Below are 14,799 nucleotides of genomic sequence, written 5' to 3'. Positions count from 1 at the left end.
ACCTGGTGGGCCCTTCCTAAAGTTAAGTATTGGCCAGTAGTGGTAGGTTTCGATATAGATAGTCGGATTATTGTGTAAGCATTAATTGTTGTATCTAATAAATGACCGTTGATTTCAATCTTACTAAGCGGTGTGCTGACTTATTAATCATAACTCGAGCTTGAACCACGTGGCGGTATCAGAAAGATACCTGGCGACTCGTGAGCAAAGGTGACATAATCAGAGGTAATAAAACTAAGGCTAAAAAGAGCAACAGGGGTTAAGTAGGGTGCCCTTTCCAAGGGCCGGTGCAGACTCGATGGGCCAAATGGCCTCCTTCTGCACTGTAAATTCTACGATGATTCTCCCTCTGAGGCCAATTATAGCACCTTCACCCAGCCCAACCCCAATAATTGTCAGTCTAGTCTTCAAGGTTTCTGTGATCATATATGACAAAGAAATTTAAGGATCATTAATTAAAGACTTTTTCTTTTCTGGAGGAATGGGTAATGTCATTTGAAATTAAACTGGTGATGTTGGCAGCTTGGGTTGATAAGTGGTAAGTAACATTCGAGCCACACAAGTGTCAGACAACGTTCTCCAACAAGAGGAAATCTAACCCTTGACTTTTGATGGCATTACTGTTCTTAATCCCCCACAATCACCATCCTGGGGGTTACCATGGACCACAAACTGAACTGAACTAGCCATATAAATACCGTGGCTACAAGAGCAGGTCAGAGGATAATAATTCTGTGATGAGTAATGTACCGCCTGACAACCCCCCCCCCCCCTCCAAAGCCTGTCCACCATTGACAAGGGGCGAAATTCTCTGGTATCATCGCGATGTCCGCCGACCGGCACCAGAACGGCGCAAATCAGTCGGGCAACGCGCCGCCCCAAAGGTGCAGAATCCTCCGCATCTTGGGGGGCCGAGCCCCAACCTTGAGGGGCTAGGCCGGCGCCGGACTGATTTCCGCCCCGCCAGCTGGTGGAAAAGGCCTTTGGTGCCCCGCCAGCTGGCGCGGAAATGACATCTCCAGGCGGCGCATGCGCGGGAGCGTTAGCGGCCGCTGACAGTTTCCCGCGCATGCGCAGTGGAGGGAGTCTCTTCCGCCTCCGCCATGGTGGAGACCGTGACGAAGGCGGAAGGAAAAGAGTGCCCCCACGGCACAGGCCCGCCTGCGGATCGGTGGGCCCCGATCGCGGGCCAGGCCACTGTGGGGGCACCCACCAGGGCCAGATCGCCCCGCGCCCCCCCCCAGGACCCCGGAGCCTGCCCGCGCCGCCTTGTCGTGCCGGTAAGAGAGGTGGTTTAATCCACGCCGGCGGGACAAGCATTCTAGCAGCGGGACTTCGGCCCATCCGGGCCGGAGAATCGCGGGGGGGGGCCCGCCAACCGGCGCAGCACGATTCCCGCCCCCGCCGAATCTCCGGTGCCGGAGAATTCGGCAACCGGCGGGGGCGGGATTCATGCCAGCCCCCGGCGATTCTCCGACCCGGCGGGGGGTCGGAGAATCTCGCCCAAGGACTTTGTAGTATTGAGGAGGTGGGGAGGCTGCAGAAAGATTTAGACAGTTTAGGAGAGTGGTCCAAGAAATGGCTGATGAAATTCAACGTGGGCAAGTGCGAGGTCTTGCACGTTGGAAAAAAGAATAGAGGCATGGACTATTTTCTAAACGGTGACAAAATTCATAATGCTGAAGTGCAAAGGGACTTGGGAGTCCTAGTCCAGGATTCTCTAAAGGTAAACTTGCAGGTTGAGTCTGTAATTAAGAAAGCAAATGCAATGTTGTCATTTATCTCAAGAGGCTTGGAATATAAAAGCAGGGATGTACTTCTGAAGCTTTATAAAGCACTAGTTAGGCCCCATTTAGAATACTGTGAGTAATTTTGGGCCCCACACCTCAGGAAGGACAGACTGGCACTGGAGCGGGTCCAGCAGAGATTCACACGGATGACCCCAGGAATGGTAAGCCTAACATACGATGAACGTCTGAGGATCCTGGGATTATATTCATTGGAGTTTAGGAGGTTGAGGGGAGATCTAATAAGATAATGAATGGCTTAGATAGGGTGGACGTAGGGAAGTTGTTTCCATTAGCAGGGGAGACTAGGACCCGGGGGCACAGCCTTAGAATAAAAGAGAGTCACTTTAGAACAGAGATGAGGATAAATTTCTTCAGCCAGAGAGTGGTGGGTCTGTGGAATTCATTGCCACAGAGGGCGGTGGAGGCCGGGACGTTGAGTGTCTTTAAGACAGAAGTTGATAATTTCTTGATTTCTCGAGGAATTAAGGGCGATGGAGAGAGAGCGGGTAAATGGAGTTGAAATCAACCATGATTGAATGGTGGAGTGGACTCGATGGGTCGAATGGCCTTACTTCCGCTCCTATGTCTTGTGGTCTTATGGACCAAGTCAGGAGTGTGATGGAAAACTCTTAGCTGGATGGGTGTGGCTCCAACAACACTCAAGACGTACGACATCATCCAGGACAAAGCAGCTCACTTGATTGGCACCCATCGGCCACCTCAAACATTCCCTCCCTCCACCACCGATTCACAGTGCCAGCAACTGATTACCATCGACAAGATGCCCTGCAGCAAATCGTCAAGCGTCCTTCAACAGCAGCTTCCAAACCCGTGACCTCGACCACCCAGAGGGACAAGGGCATCAGATACATGGGAACACCATCACCTGCAAGTTCTCCTCCAAACCATACACCGTCCTGACTTGGAAATATTCCGTCCCTTCCCTTCAAAACCCTGGAACACCCTCCCGAACAGCATTGTAGGTTATATCTGCACGACATGGACTGCAGCAGTTCAACACCACGTTCTCCAGGGTAATTAGGGATGGGCAATAAATGCTGACCTAGTCAGCAATGCCCACATCCCACACATGAATATATGAAAGGTGGCACCTCTAACATCTGTAAGTAGTTTTTTTCTTTAGAGTACCCAATTTTTTTTTTTCCCAATTAAGGGGCAATTTAGTGTGGCCAATCCACCTACCCTGCACATCTTTGGGTTGTGGGGGTGAGACCCACGCAGACACGGGGAGAATGTGCAAACTCCACACGGACAGTGACCCAGAGCCGGGATCGGACCCGGGTCCTCGACACCATAGGCAGCTGTGCTAACCACTGCGCCATCGTGCCACCCTAGATTTGTGAGTAGTTAATGCTGCCCAAAGGTTAAGATAAAAATGGGTTTCTTCTGTTCATTAAAGCAGTAGTATCTGCAAGCTGGGACAATTCTGCAGATCAGGTTACGTTTCACTGGTGAAGCTTCCCGTGACACACATTTCCATTTCCCTGGAGACGAATGCCCTGATCGGATGATGCAGCACCTGGGGCACTGGCTGGGACAGCAGAGGCCTGCAGGTTTTCAAAGGTCAACACAGGTCAGGTCGACTGAGAGATGTGATCGAGGGCCCATCGCCTTCAAAATACAGGCCAATCACATGGTAGGACCTTGTTGTAAATTTGAATTGCGGCTGGTGGCTCCCACACCAACAGACGTGACTGCAGCACCTTGAACCACAGAGCGGTTACAGCGCAGAAAGTGGTCAAATTGTGTAAAACCAACTCTCTTCCCCGACTTCTCTCTTCAGCTGATTATCCGATTCCCTTTTCAAAACCCCAACTGAATCTGCCTCTGCCACACTCGCAGGCAGGCAGTGGGCTCCCAGACCCTAACCAGGGTGTGGACAACGGTATTCTTCCTCATGTCGCCTTCGGGTCTTTTGCCATTCACCGTACACCGCTGACCGTTGATTGTCGCCCGTTCCTCCTCCTCCGGGGACAGTTTCTCTCTAACCATTCAGTGCAGACCCTCGTCATTCTCAACATCCCTTAACAAATTTCCTCTCAACCTGCTCTTTTCTACAGGGAGCAGCCCACAGCTTCTCTCCTCAATGTTTGTAACTGAAGTCCCTCAGTCCTGTACCCTCTCTTGGAAAGCGTCCCCCCCCCGTTCCCTCCAACACCCTCATACCCCCTCCTAAACTGCGGCTCCCAGACCTGAACAATACAATGGCCACTTCTTCAAATGAAATCACACTTGCTGAAGTTTAAAAAAAATACACATTGCAAGCGGAAAGATACTTAAGAGAGAAACGGTGCTGACGTGTGTCAAAACCTATTCCTATAACTGTCCACTTGACGCCTAATAAGCAGTTAAATCACGAGATGCTCTGCTCATTAACCCTGGGTCGCAAAAGTACAGATTTCAAAATACTTTCCTGCCATGCAGCTTGGACAGAATTTATTCCTGGAGTTTTCGAGTGAAGGACGAAAATGTGAAGTTTCCTTCTTTGACTCTGTGATGCTTTTTTACAAGTAGGTTTGGAGTGGGGGAAATGAAGGGGGGGGGGGGGGGGTAGAGATATTACAGGACAAAATACACGCTCATAGAGGGGACTGACAGGACCTTGCGTCAGCAATGGGCAAACCACGCTGAGCGATATTACTAATGAATGTGGCAACATGTGCGGACTTCTGGTATGTTAATGAGCGAGCCAAGACTTTGAAAAGATTAATGCCGTGGTTACAAGTGGATAAAGGAATTGCGCACAAAAGCATGCATGCCTACACATCTTAACTAACCATCCCAAAGTTTCCTCGTCATGACAATACATGACAAAAATCTGATTCTTACACTGCAACTGGACCGAAAATTGGTAAGTTTATTACTTACCTCGGAGGGTAATTTAACCAAGGATGATGGTATGTGTGTGTGTGGTGGGTGGGTTGGGGATGGGGGGGGGGGGGGGATAGTTGCCTTTCTGAAATCATGAAGAACGATGTCCATGATGGGTTAAACCATTTCCTGTGCCTTTAGGGTTTTTAATCCCAGGCAGAATGAATAAGGAACTCAGGAAAAACAGTTTCACAATACTCAGTCTCTTATTCAGTGAAAATGCAGCCCAGTAGTTAAACAACATGATGAGGATAGATTGATGAAATCTAACACATTTTAAATGCAAACAAAGGAGTAGCGTTTGCTCTAGTTAAACATTAAGCAGCCCTCACCGACTGCAGGTCAGTAATTGCTTTATCTTGGAACAATCGAGGCACAGACATTACAATCTGAAAAGAAGCTTGTCAAGATACTTCAGGATGCAGCTAGCAGTCTGTCTAATGAACATTTCTAATCCGATTTACTGTCAATCTGCCGAGAAGATCCACATTTTTTTTTTTCACACACCCTTTATGCAGACTTGCACACAAGACAGCTTGTAATCAGCACGCCAGGCAACAGGCTAGCTATTACACGCCCAGTTTAAGAAGCTATGATTCATGAAAATAAGGGTGGTCCATGCACAAGTGAAGGTGGCAGAGACAGGAACACACACAGGCACGCACACACACATACACGCACACACACAGATTGGCTATATCCTCACAGGAATTGGCTTAGTCTCTAAATGCAACCTGACCATTTGACTCTAATTCCTCCATTCTGACAATTTGCTGTTTGTTTGACATAATATGCTGCTTGAACCCTCACACATGCCTCTGATACCTCAAGACCGACTACTCCAACTCTCTTCTGTCTGGACGTCATCTGTAAACTTAAGTTGACCCAAAACGCTGCAGCCTGTATACTAACTTGCACGTACTCCTGTTCAAATATCACACCCGTCCCCGATTCGTAACCTGACAATGTCTTGATTTTTAACATTTGTGCACCAGCGTTCAAATTCTTCATGGCCTCGTCTCCCCCCCTCCCCCCCCCCCCCAAAAAAAAAGCTCTGGAGCTCGCTCCCTGAACCCCTCTGCCTCTCTATGCCTGCATGTTGTCCCTTAAAACCAACCTGTCGGGACCAAGCTTTTGATCACCTGTCAGAGCTCTTGACCTGGCCCAGTGACAATTTTGTGAGACAACAAAAACATTTTCACTGTGTCAAAGGTCTAACTAAATGCAAGTTGAATGGTAGCATTCTTGATCAAAAGATATCTGCGTGAAGTGGGAATTTGTGCTGTTTACGAACTATGATAATTTTGTTTCAACAGTGTATCTGGATATCTGGAGCCTGTCAAGGTGTGTGCGTGCGGGGGTTTGGAGGGAACTAGCTGGAATGAGCTTCTACACTTGCAAATGCAAAGAAGTTGATATACCACTCAGTGAGCAGACTGACAACTGTACCTATCAGTGTCATTACAGCCCTTGGCACTCTCCTGGGACCAACATGTGTTTCCAGACAACGCTCAACCAACAACCAAATGGACTTCAGGGGTTCACGAAGGCTGCTCACCATCACCGTCTCGAGGGCAATCAGGAATGGGCAGCAAACGCTGGCCTGGCCAGCGATTCCCGTGAAAGAACAAATACCAAAAAGAAAACCAATACCCCCAAATATTCAGGGGTAACATTCCCATAATTCCCAATCGCTGACCAGAACATCGGTGGAAATTCTTAGGAAATGACGTAATCTCTTGCCTTGGTACCAGCGTTACAGAGAGTGGGAGAAATCAAGTGGCAAATACTGATGACTCATTTAAAACAAAAAAATAATTGTTCAAAACCCCACTTCTAAAGGCGGCTGGGTGGGGAGACCCCAACCATTTGAAAATCTGTCCACCCATTTTAGTGCGTTCGCTCAGCGGAATGTTAGCTTTCAATAGGGAACAAGATTTTTTTAAGCATCGGTGTGTAAAAATGAAGAAATTATTTACTCATTTCACACCGTGCCTATTTCTTTTTCTGAAGTTAGCGGTGTCCTAAATTTAAAGCTGGCCTTCCCACCAACCTTATCACTTCAGAGTCCAAAATGCATCCGTCCTTCTTGATCTAAAAATGTTCACCTCCCCTAATTTTCCACAGTTCCACAGACAGCCTCCGTGATCTCACCTAATCGTTATTTTTAATTTGAGAATTTATTGCCGTCCTGACTATTTGGAAACAAAAAGCATCTCTCTGCACATGCATGGTGTCCTTGGATAGAGCGCAAGGAGCATGATCGCTGGCTGCTATTTCCTTTTCCCTTGCCATTCAAATTAGACACGGATTTGGCAGCGCGATTGCTCTTTCTAGCTAGGATTTGTTAACTGAGTACAGGCAGGCGGCCCAGACTGACACTTTCCACCTTATATTGCTCAATAAGCAACGGCGGAGCCCCCCCCCCCACCACCACCACCAAAAAACAACAACCAATAAGGGAAGGAACCAAAACCTTCAGGTTTAAGCTTGCGCTGAAGTAAATCTAAAACCATAAACCCATTATTTCCCATCAAAATCCCCTCCATCAGATTCTTGTTTGCACAGGAGAACATTTGTCATGTTTGGCACCCGTGGCATTTCATGATTAGCTGACAGGGAGCAATCTGCCACAGAGGTGAAATTGGAATTATTCCTGTCCCCTGCCCGCCTGCGCGCTCCAACTAGTCGCCTGGATCGACGCGCACACTCCTCGGGCTCAGCCAGAGCCTGGATTAGGACTCAAATTCTCCAATTAGGGTGAGGCCCTATCTTTGTGTGGCAGTTGAGGGGGGGGGGGGATATTAGCTTGCCCAGTGTGAGTCTTCAATTGTTGACAGCTGGGGATTCATTGCCATCTGTGAAAATGCTACAAAGCAAACTTTGTGCAATACACCAACAGCGCAAGTAGCAGAGTCCAAATGGAATCAATTCACTTGAACATTTAATAATTAAGATTAATTTGCGAACCCAACCTCTTTCACCTGTCCCCAAGGCATGCAAATGATGTGCTTTCAGAAGGCCTTTTACGGATCAACTTCACATGTGTAAACATGGTGCAATAATTCTATATTTGTCAAAAATATATTTGTGGCACAGAGAGAGGCATTGCCCTTGTTATTTAAAAAAATATATTCTTGGGACGTGGGCCTTGCTGGTTTGACCAACATTTATTGTGCATCCCTAATTACGGTCAGGGGCTGAGGATTTTTTGACCCAGCAACAATGACGGAATGGTGTCACATGTCTAAGTGAGGACGGTGTGTGACTTTGGGGCGGGGGGCGGGGGGGGGGGGGGGGGCGTTGCACGGGATAATCACACACAATCCTCTGAGCTTATTTTCGCTTCTCACCAATCACGGAAACAAATCCAAGTGTAACAGGCACATCTTCTCACTTTTAACCTCTGCACCTGACCCTGCACTCCCTCCCACATCATGCAGCATGCCATTTGAGAGGATAGGGGGGGGGATAGCTTTTTAGAACTACAGTATCAGTAAATGGGCAAGCAATACATCCTGAACAAGAAGACACCTCTAACCTTACAAAAGGTCCCTAGCTTCTTGTAAGCAGAAGATAAAACATACCGAGAGCTTGGGGATGTATCATTTGAAAGACCCCGCCCCCCACAAAAAAAAGTCACAATCTGAGAAACATTGCAATTCATTAAAGATATCGAACCCTGTTTTTGTTAACTGTCATTTCCGTAAATAAAACAAACGGGAGAGGAATGTTTGGCAGCATTTGAAACCATCAGCTTCATTTCGTCTAAGTTTTTTTTTTAAATGTTGAGAAAGTTGCATTCTTAAGAGCAAATCCTTCTGGGCCAGGACAGACCTGACCTTTCCCCTCACTTGACAACTTCTCCCGACCCTGGTCCGGCAGGGTCACATTCAAGATCCGAAGAGCCCTCACAGATAGGGCCAGAGGTCGAACTTGCAGGGGACAGTGGCACGCCGCTCCGACTCTGACTGGACAGTTCCCGGGACAAGACAAAAAGAGGTGATCATCGGTGAGACACTGCATACGAGAAAACACATTTGAAACAGAAACACTTGAAAATGCAGCAAGGGATACAAGAGTGATGGAGTGGTGGTCTGGCACTACCAAATGTAATGGGCACGTAGAACGATGTGACATGACACGATGGCAAATGGATCCAAAGGAGAAATGGGATAGTGTTGAACAGAAACTATATTGCAACATCAATCCAATTTCACTTCTTGTGTCGAGTTGTGAAGGTAACATTTGGAATAGACAACGGATATTTGTTTAAAGTCACGAAGAAGCTAGGCAGTGTGCAATATCTTTACACAGGTGACGGCAACAGACAGATTTACATCCAAGCAAAACATATTGGTTGCCCCGCGCACAGAGCCACTGCTTGCACTTACCGCAAGGACCCTGATATTTGACCGGAATGAAGGCTCTCTGCTGGCACTCGGCTTGCTTGCGCTTGCAGTCATTGCTGTAGCTTTTGTTGTCCTGACCACACACCGGTTTGTAGGCTCCGTCGCAAATGATGCGGTCACAGGAGCAGCGGGCGATGCCCCTCCGGTTGAGGCAGACTGCGTTAAACTTGCACTCCTCTTCGCATTTGTCTGTAATCGAAACAGTGAGGTGGTTTTAACCGTACGCTCTGATCAATGTGCCAGGTGCCAACATCTGGAAGGGTGTTTTTCTGAATGGAACGTTGTGACTAGTGATGTTCCACAGGGATCGGTGCTGGGGACTCTGTTGTTTTGTAGTGTACATAAACGATTTGGAATGAAATGTAGCCGGTCTGATTCCAAGGTTGGTGGAGTGGTAGATAGTGTTGAGGATTGTCAGAGGATACAGCAGGACATAGATGGGTTGGAGACTTGGGCAGAGAAATGGCAAATGGAGTTTAATCCAGATAAATGTGAGGTAATGCATTTTGGTAGATCTAACATAGAGGGGAAATATACCGTGAATGGCAAAACTCTTAGAAATGTAGAAAGTCAGAGAAATATGGGCGTACAGGTCCACAGATCTTTGAAAGTGGCAACACAAGTGGACAAGGTAGTCAGGAAAGCATATGGAATGTTTGCCTTCATTGGACGGGGCATCGAGTATAAAATCTGGCAAGTCATGCTACAGGTCTATAGAACCTTGATACGGCTGCACTTGGAATATTGCACACAATTCTGGTCGCCACACTACCAGAAGGATGTGGAGGCTTTGGAGAGGGTGCAGAGGAGGTTTACCAGGATGTTGCCTGGTCTGGAGGATGTTCGCTATGCGGAGAGGCTGAATAGACCCGGACTGTTTTCATTAGAACGACGGAGGTTGAGGGGTGACCTGATAGAGGTCGACAAGATTATGAGGGGCATGGATAGAATGGATGGGCAGGCACTCTTTCCCAGGGTGGAGGTCAGTCACCAGGGAGCATTGGTTTGAGGACCATGGGGCAAAGTTAGAGGAGATGTGCGAGGCAGGTTTTGTACGCAGAGGGTGGCGAGTGCCTGAAACGCGTTGTCAGGGGAGGTTGCGAAACAGATCCTTGTTCATAACATTAATAGTGTTCAAAAGGCAACTCGACAAATACATGGATAGGATGGGTATAGGGGATATGGCACAAGGAAGTATTAAAGGTTTTGGCCAAGGGTGGTATCATGGCCGGTACAAGCTTGGAGGGCCGAAGGGCCTGATCCTGTGCTGTATTGTTCTTTGTTCTTTGAGCAATGCAGTTTCTTTACCTCAGAACATTCCAAGTGCTTCATGGAAAATTAATCTTTGAAGTGCAGTCACTGTCGCAGCATATGGGAAGACAGCAGCCAACCTACACAAACCGCAATAAACTCAAAGAGATCATTTGTTTATGGTGATGTGGTTTGAGGCAGAGATTTTGGGCAGGACAAAGGGAGAGCTTCGCTACTCTTCTTCCAGTTCGGCCATGGGATCTTTTCCCCTCACGCGTGGGGGAAGAGCGTCACATCCAGAAATCGGGAACTCTGGCAGTACTGCATTCCCTCATAACGTGCCCAAGTCACTGGAATAAGGCTTCATTACTTTCTAATTCCGCTGAGCTATGGTGAACACTCTGACCGGGATTCAAGCCTGGAGCCTCACTAAATTGGAGCCCAGTGTTATGACCCTACCACCATCCCTTGTTCCCAAGTGATGCTCCCAAACGAACAAGGATCGGGAATTAAGATTAGAACCATCTGATAAAAAGGGCGGGATTTACCGGCTGTTCACGGTGGCGGGATATTACGGTCCCACGCCGGCGCACGGGTTTCCCAGCGATGAGGGGTGTTGACAATGGGAAATCCCTTTGACAGTGGCGGGACCGGTAGATCCCGCTAGCGGGCCGCCTTCACCCCGAAAGACACGCGGCAGGGTGGTACCTAAATCCCATCCAGAGATGCAGCTGTGTTCAATAGTGGAGTAGTTTGGACACCCAACTAACCACCCAGCGAGATCCTGCGTTATAACCTCACCCTGCAGATTGTGGAATGGAATCCAATTACTCATTTGACAGGCTTGCAATGTAAACAACATAAGAGCAGGCGGTCAGTGGCAAAATCTCAAACTGGCTCATTCATGCCCTTCCAGGTCAAGAAACCGCCACAACTAACTGGTTTGGTCCACACGTGGCTCCAGTCCACATAGCCCCTCAATGTCCTCTGAGCAGGTTTAACAAATGTCATGCGAGTGTCCCTTTAAGAAAGGTTTAGTTTCTTATCATGTGACTTGTAGCACATGTGGCTGTGAGGTGAGAGGGGGGTTTCAGTTTCAGTTTGACTGCTTTGGACTGCAGAAGGAGAAAGGAATGTTTTTCCTATTTTTCTCTGTTTTCATTTTTAAAGCTGTTCCAGTAAAAAGCACATTGTCTTTGGATAACTGCCTTGGTAGCTTGAAAGATATAGCTGCTTTTCGGAAGGAGTTTGAAGCTGCTGGTTGGACCTGGATCAGAATCTCAGGAAAAGGACCAGTCCCAGTCAAGTGAGAATACAGTGTGCTGGGCCATGCCCTTGAAAAGGGGTTTTGTTATTGAATTGGAACAGCTAAGGGGGAATTCATTAAGTGTTATGTACATAAATTACTATAGCTGTGTGTCTTTATGTTTGTAATTGATAAAGAATCTTGCTGTGTATATATATATGTTAGCTACATTCTTATAATAAACTTTGTTTTGATAAAAGCGCCCAGGAAGTCTGACGAATCACACCTGAAGTGAAAGCTCTTGTGCCCATCCTAGCCAAATTCAACATAAAAGTTATAGGTCAGGTGAGCTTCATAATACACTTTTGAGTTTCCAAGCCCTGGCCCATAACACAAAGCACACAAGTTATGAAGGCAATTGCAATGAAGAGAGGAACCCAGGGCCACATCTCGAGAACCAATTAGAGAAAATACTTAATTTTGTATTTGGCCTGAAGTAATGAGCTCAATGAGAAAATAAATTGGTCACGCTTTGAGGCGCAATGAGAGGAATTTGGGGGTTTTGCTTTTGCAGGAAAATGTTCAGATCTGTTCAAATTAATCAGCAGGTGCCGAGCGATGAATGGCAGCCAGGACTGAACTTAAAGAGTTTGACAATCACCCAACACGGTCAATCTTCAACGGCAATCGCGGAGGTTCCAGTGAGTTGCAGCTCACCTCTAGTCTGACAAGGACCCGAGCGAACTTTCTGAAGGTTAATGCCGTTGATAGCTCCCATTCTCTCCATGGTGCACTTGCTGTCGTAGGTCTGCCCATCATCCGCGCACACCGGATCGTATCCTGGCGGGCAGCTTTCTGGCTTCAGCAGCACCTCTGGTTTGCGAGCTCTTGGATGTACTCGACATGCCTTATTCAGGTCGCTCTGAGCATCTTTGCATGGGTCTGCACACAAGAGAGGAAGCAGTTAGCGGCCAGTGAGGATTCCGGAGCGACTCCCCTTTCTCCACCCATCAGCCTGTTAAACTCTGAAGCAGTGGGGTTTAACACCCATTTGTCCAACTGCTACAAATTCACACGTGACACAGAATTACATAGAATATGCAACCTATAAAGGGACTGGGCTTTGCCACCGTTTATGTTCCACATGTGCCTCCTCTCATACTATCAACAGAACTTTCAATTTCCTTCTCTCGCGTAAGTTTACCTCGCTTCCTCTTAAACGTATCAATATTACGGGAGGGATTCTCTGTTCCAGCGACCATGTGCTCCTGCCAACGGAGGCTCGGGACTGTGTCCTGCTTGCGTGGCCAAGGGGGAATTCCCAGGCCTTTGCTCTGCAAAATCATGTATAGTGGCGGACCCGCCGATTTCCCCGGCACTCACTGGTGTTGGGCCGCCATTTCTAACGGGCGACCTGACCCCAGCGTCTCGAGACAGGACCCCCCCCCCCCCCCCCCCCCCCCCCGCAACCCATCATCAAGAAGGGGCTTCCTCAGCCCCACCATGGCAATAACGGGCCCCCCCCCCCAAACGCATGATGGTGACCCGACACCCCCGCACCCCCCCTCACAAATCAGCTCCAGGCCTTCTCCCTTCATACCGCGCTCCTTGGCATGGCTACTGCCCCCTGGCACACCATGGCACTGACACGCTGGCAGTGACACCCTAGCCTGGCATGATGGACCCCGAGGGGGGCGAAGGGGGGTTAGCCCATTGCTCATGTGCCCCCCTGCCGTTGCCAGACTGCAGAGCGAAGGTCCCACAAAAATTCAGGGGCTGGTTGGGCATGGGCTCTGGCTAAGGGTTTGACCCCATGTCTGGACAGCCCCTTCCCACCCTGGGCACCTGAAGATCACTCTTATATTGGCGATCTCACCGACAGCTCTCAGTTCAAAATCATCATGTTTGTTTGACTTGTTTAAACTCTAAAGTGGCCTTCTCACTCTGAACTGCTCTTCCTGACAGCTGATCAGACAGTTCATTGTAGATTCCAGCCTGGAACACTTTCATTTTCCTCACATTTGCTCCCTCAGCTCTCTGCTATCAAAACTGCTCCTTTTTGAAGTGCCATAGCCTTCCTAGAGAGCCCACAACACTTGAAAAGCCTTGAAATCCCCATTTGAAATGCCTAGCATTCATTCAATTTCAGTGCTGTACCTTTAACTAGCCTTTGATTGGCAGCTTGCTTGATGGTTTAAACATAGCTGCCAGAAGGTTTGTTTATTCATCTTTCCCTTTACGTATGAATGCATCTGAAGTACCCTCCATTGATCCTAGCTACAATGTTGATAAACATTCTTGTTCTGATTGACAGCTGCTGGCCACTTCAAAAATGCTAAGTGCTGTCTGGGGTTAGAAAAATGGAAGTGAAAGCACTTAGCTGCTTTGAAGGGGCCAGCAGCTCGGGTCCATTGTGCCAGGGCAGTACTTGTTAATACTTGCACCAATGCCCGCCCGGAGGAGTTCCCGCTGAAGGGATCGGAGAGCAAATGGGGTGTGGAGATTCTGGCTTCCAACCCGTTAATCGCATTCTAATCAATGCATATCTGCTGTTTGCATTGTTCCCGCTGGTGCCGGACGGGGTGCCCGCTATCGCTGGCAGGGTGGGAATGGAGACTGGGGACACGTGTGCCACCCGCCGCTGATCCTGTTTTTGTGCCAACGCGGGATTCTCGGAATTCCCGATCATAGCGGCAGGGAACGGAGAGTCCCGGCCCACAACTTAGCTGTCATTCCAGGCAGATGAGTGGCTGATGCGGCAGGGGGGGAAGCTGTGCAGTTTACTGCCTTCACATTGCCATTAAATAGCTTCACCCACTGGGGAGTGCAAATCAGAAATTAAACTGCCGGCTGCCTGCAGTTTCCCAATTGTTCCCATTTGGTCGAAGAAGCATGTGTCTAAATATTGGCACCGTAAAAAAAAATCATCATTTTGTGGTAGAAACTTGGTTGCAACTATCAAACCAGCTTCTCAGCTGCACCTTCATCCTTCCCTCCTCACTATGGGGTGTGGTGCTCAGCCTTGGCGATGGCTGTGACTGTTCATTCCTCCTGGTTTGGTAGTTGGGGTAATGTGGGTTGTACCCCAGCCAACAATCCTGGACCAGTGATAGGGAAATGCGCCAGGGTGCCATTTCTATATAGTGTCTGATTCCATGGGCAGCACTGGTCCTTCAGACCTTCGCTGCAACAGGATTTCTTTGCCTTT

The 14,799-nt window shown here is 48.4% G+C and overlaps 1 protein-coding gene across 6 annotated transcripts in view; it reads right to left on the bottom strand.

Annotated features, from left to right (window-relative positions):
- agrn (agrin) overlaps positions 1–14,799 on the bottom strand; it is a 538,795-nt gene that overhangs the window by 135,302 nt on the left and 388,694 nt on the right. For all 6 annotated transcript variants that reach the window (XM_072477973.1, XM_072477974.1, XM_072477975.1 and 3 more), the window contains 2 exons: positions 12,309–12,533; positions 9,077–9,283 (listed from right to left, as the gene is read on the bottom strand). In XM_072477973.1, the coding sequence (XP_072334074.1) occupies positions 9,077–9,283; positions 12,309–12,533 (432 nt within the window). The remainder of the gene's footprint in view (positions 1–9,076; positions 9,284–12,308; positions 12,534–14,799) is intronic.

Source organism: Scyliorhinus torazame, chromosome 16 (assembly GCF_047496885.1).
Source record: "Scyliorhinus torazame isolate Kashiwa2021f chromosome 16, sScyTor2.1, whole genome shotgun sequence".
Taxonomy (NCBI): Eukaryota; Metazoa; Chordata; class Chondrichthyes; order Carcharhiniformes; family Scyliorhinidae; genus Scyliorhinus; species Scyliorhinus torazame.
Note: the sequence above shows the minus strand (reverse complement) of the source record. Positions and strands in the feature narration are given on the sequence as shown.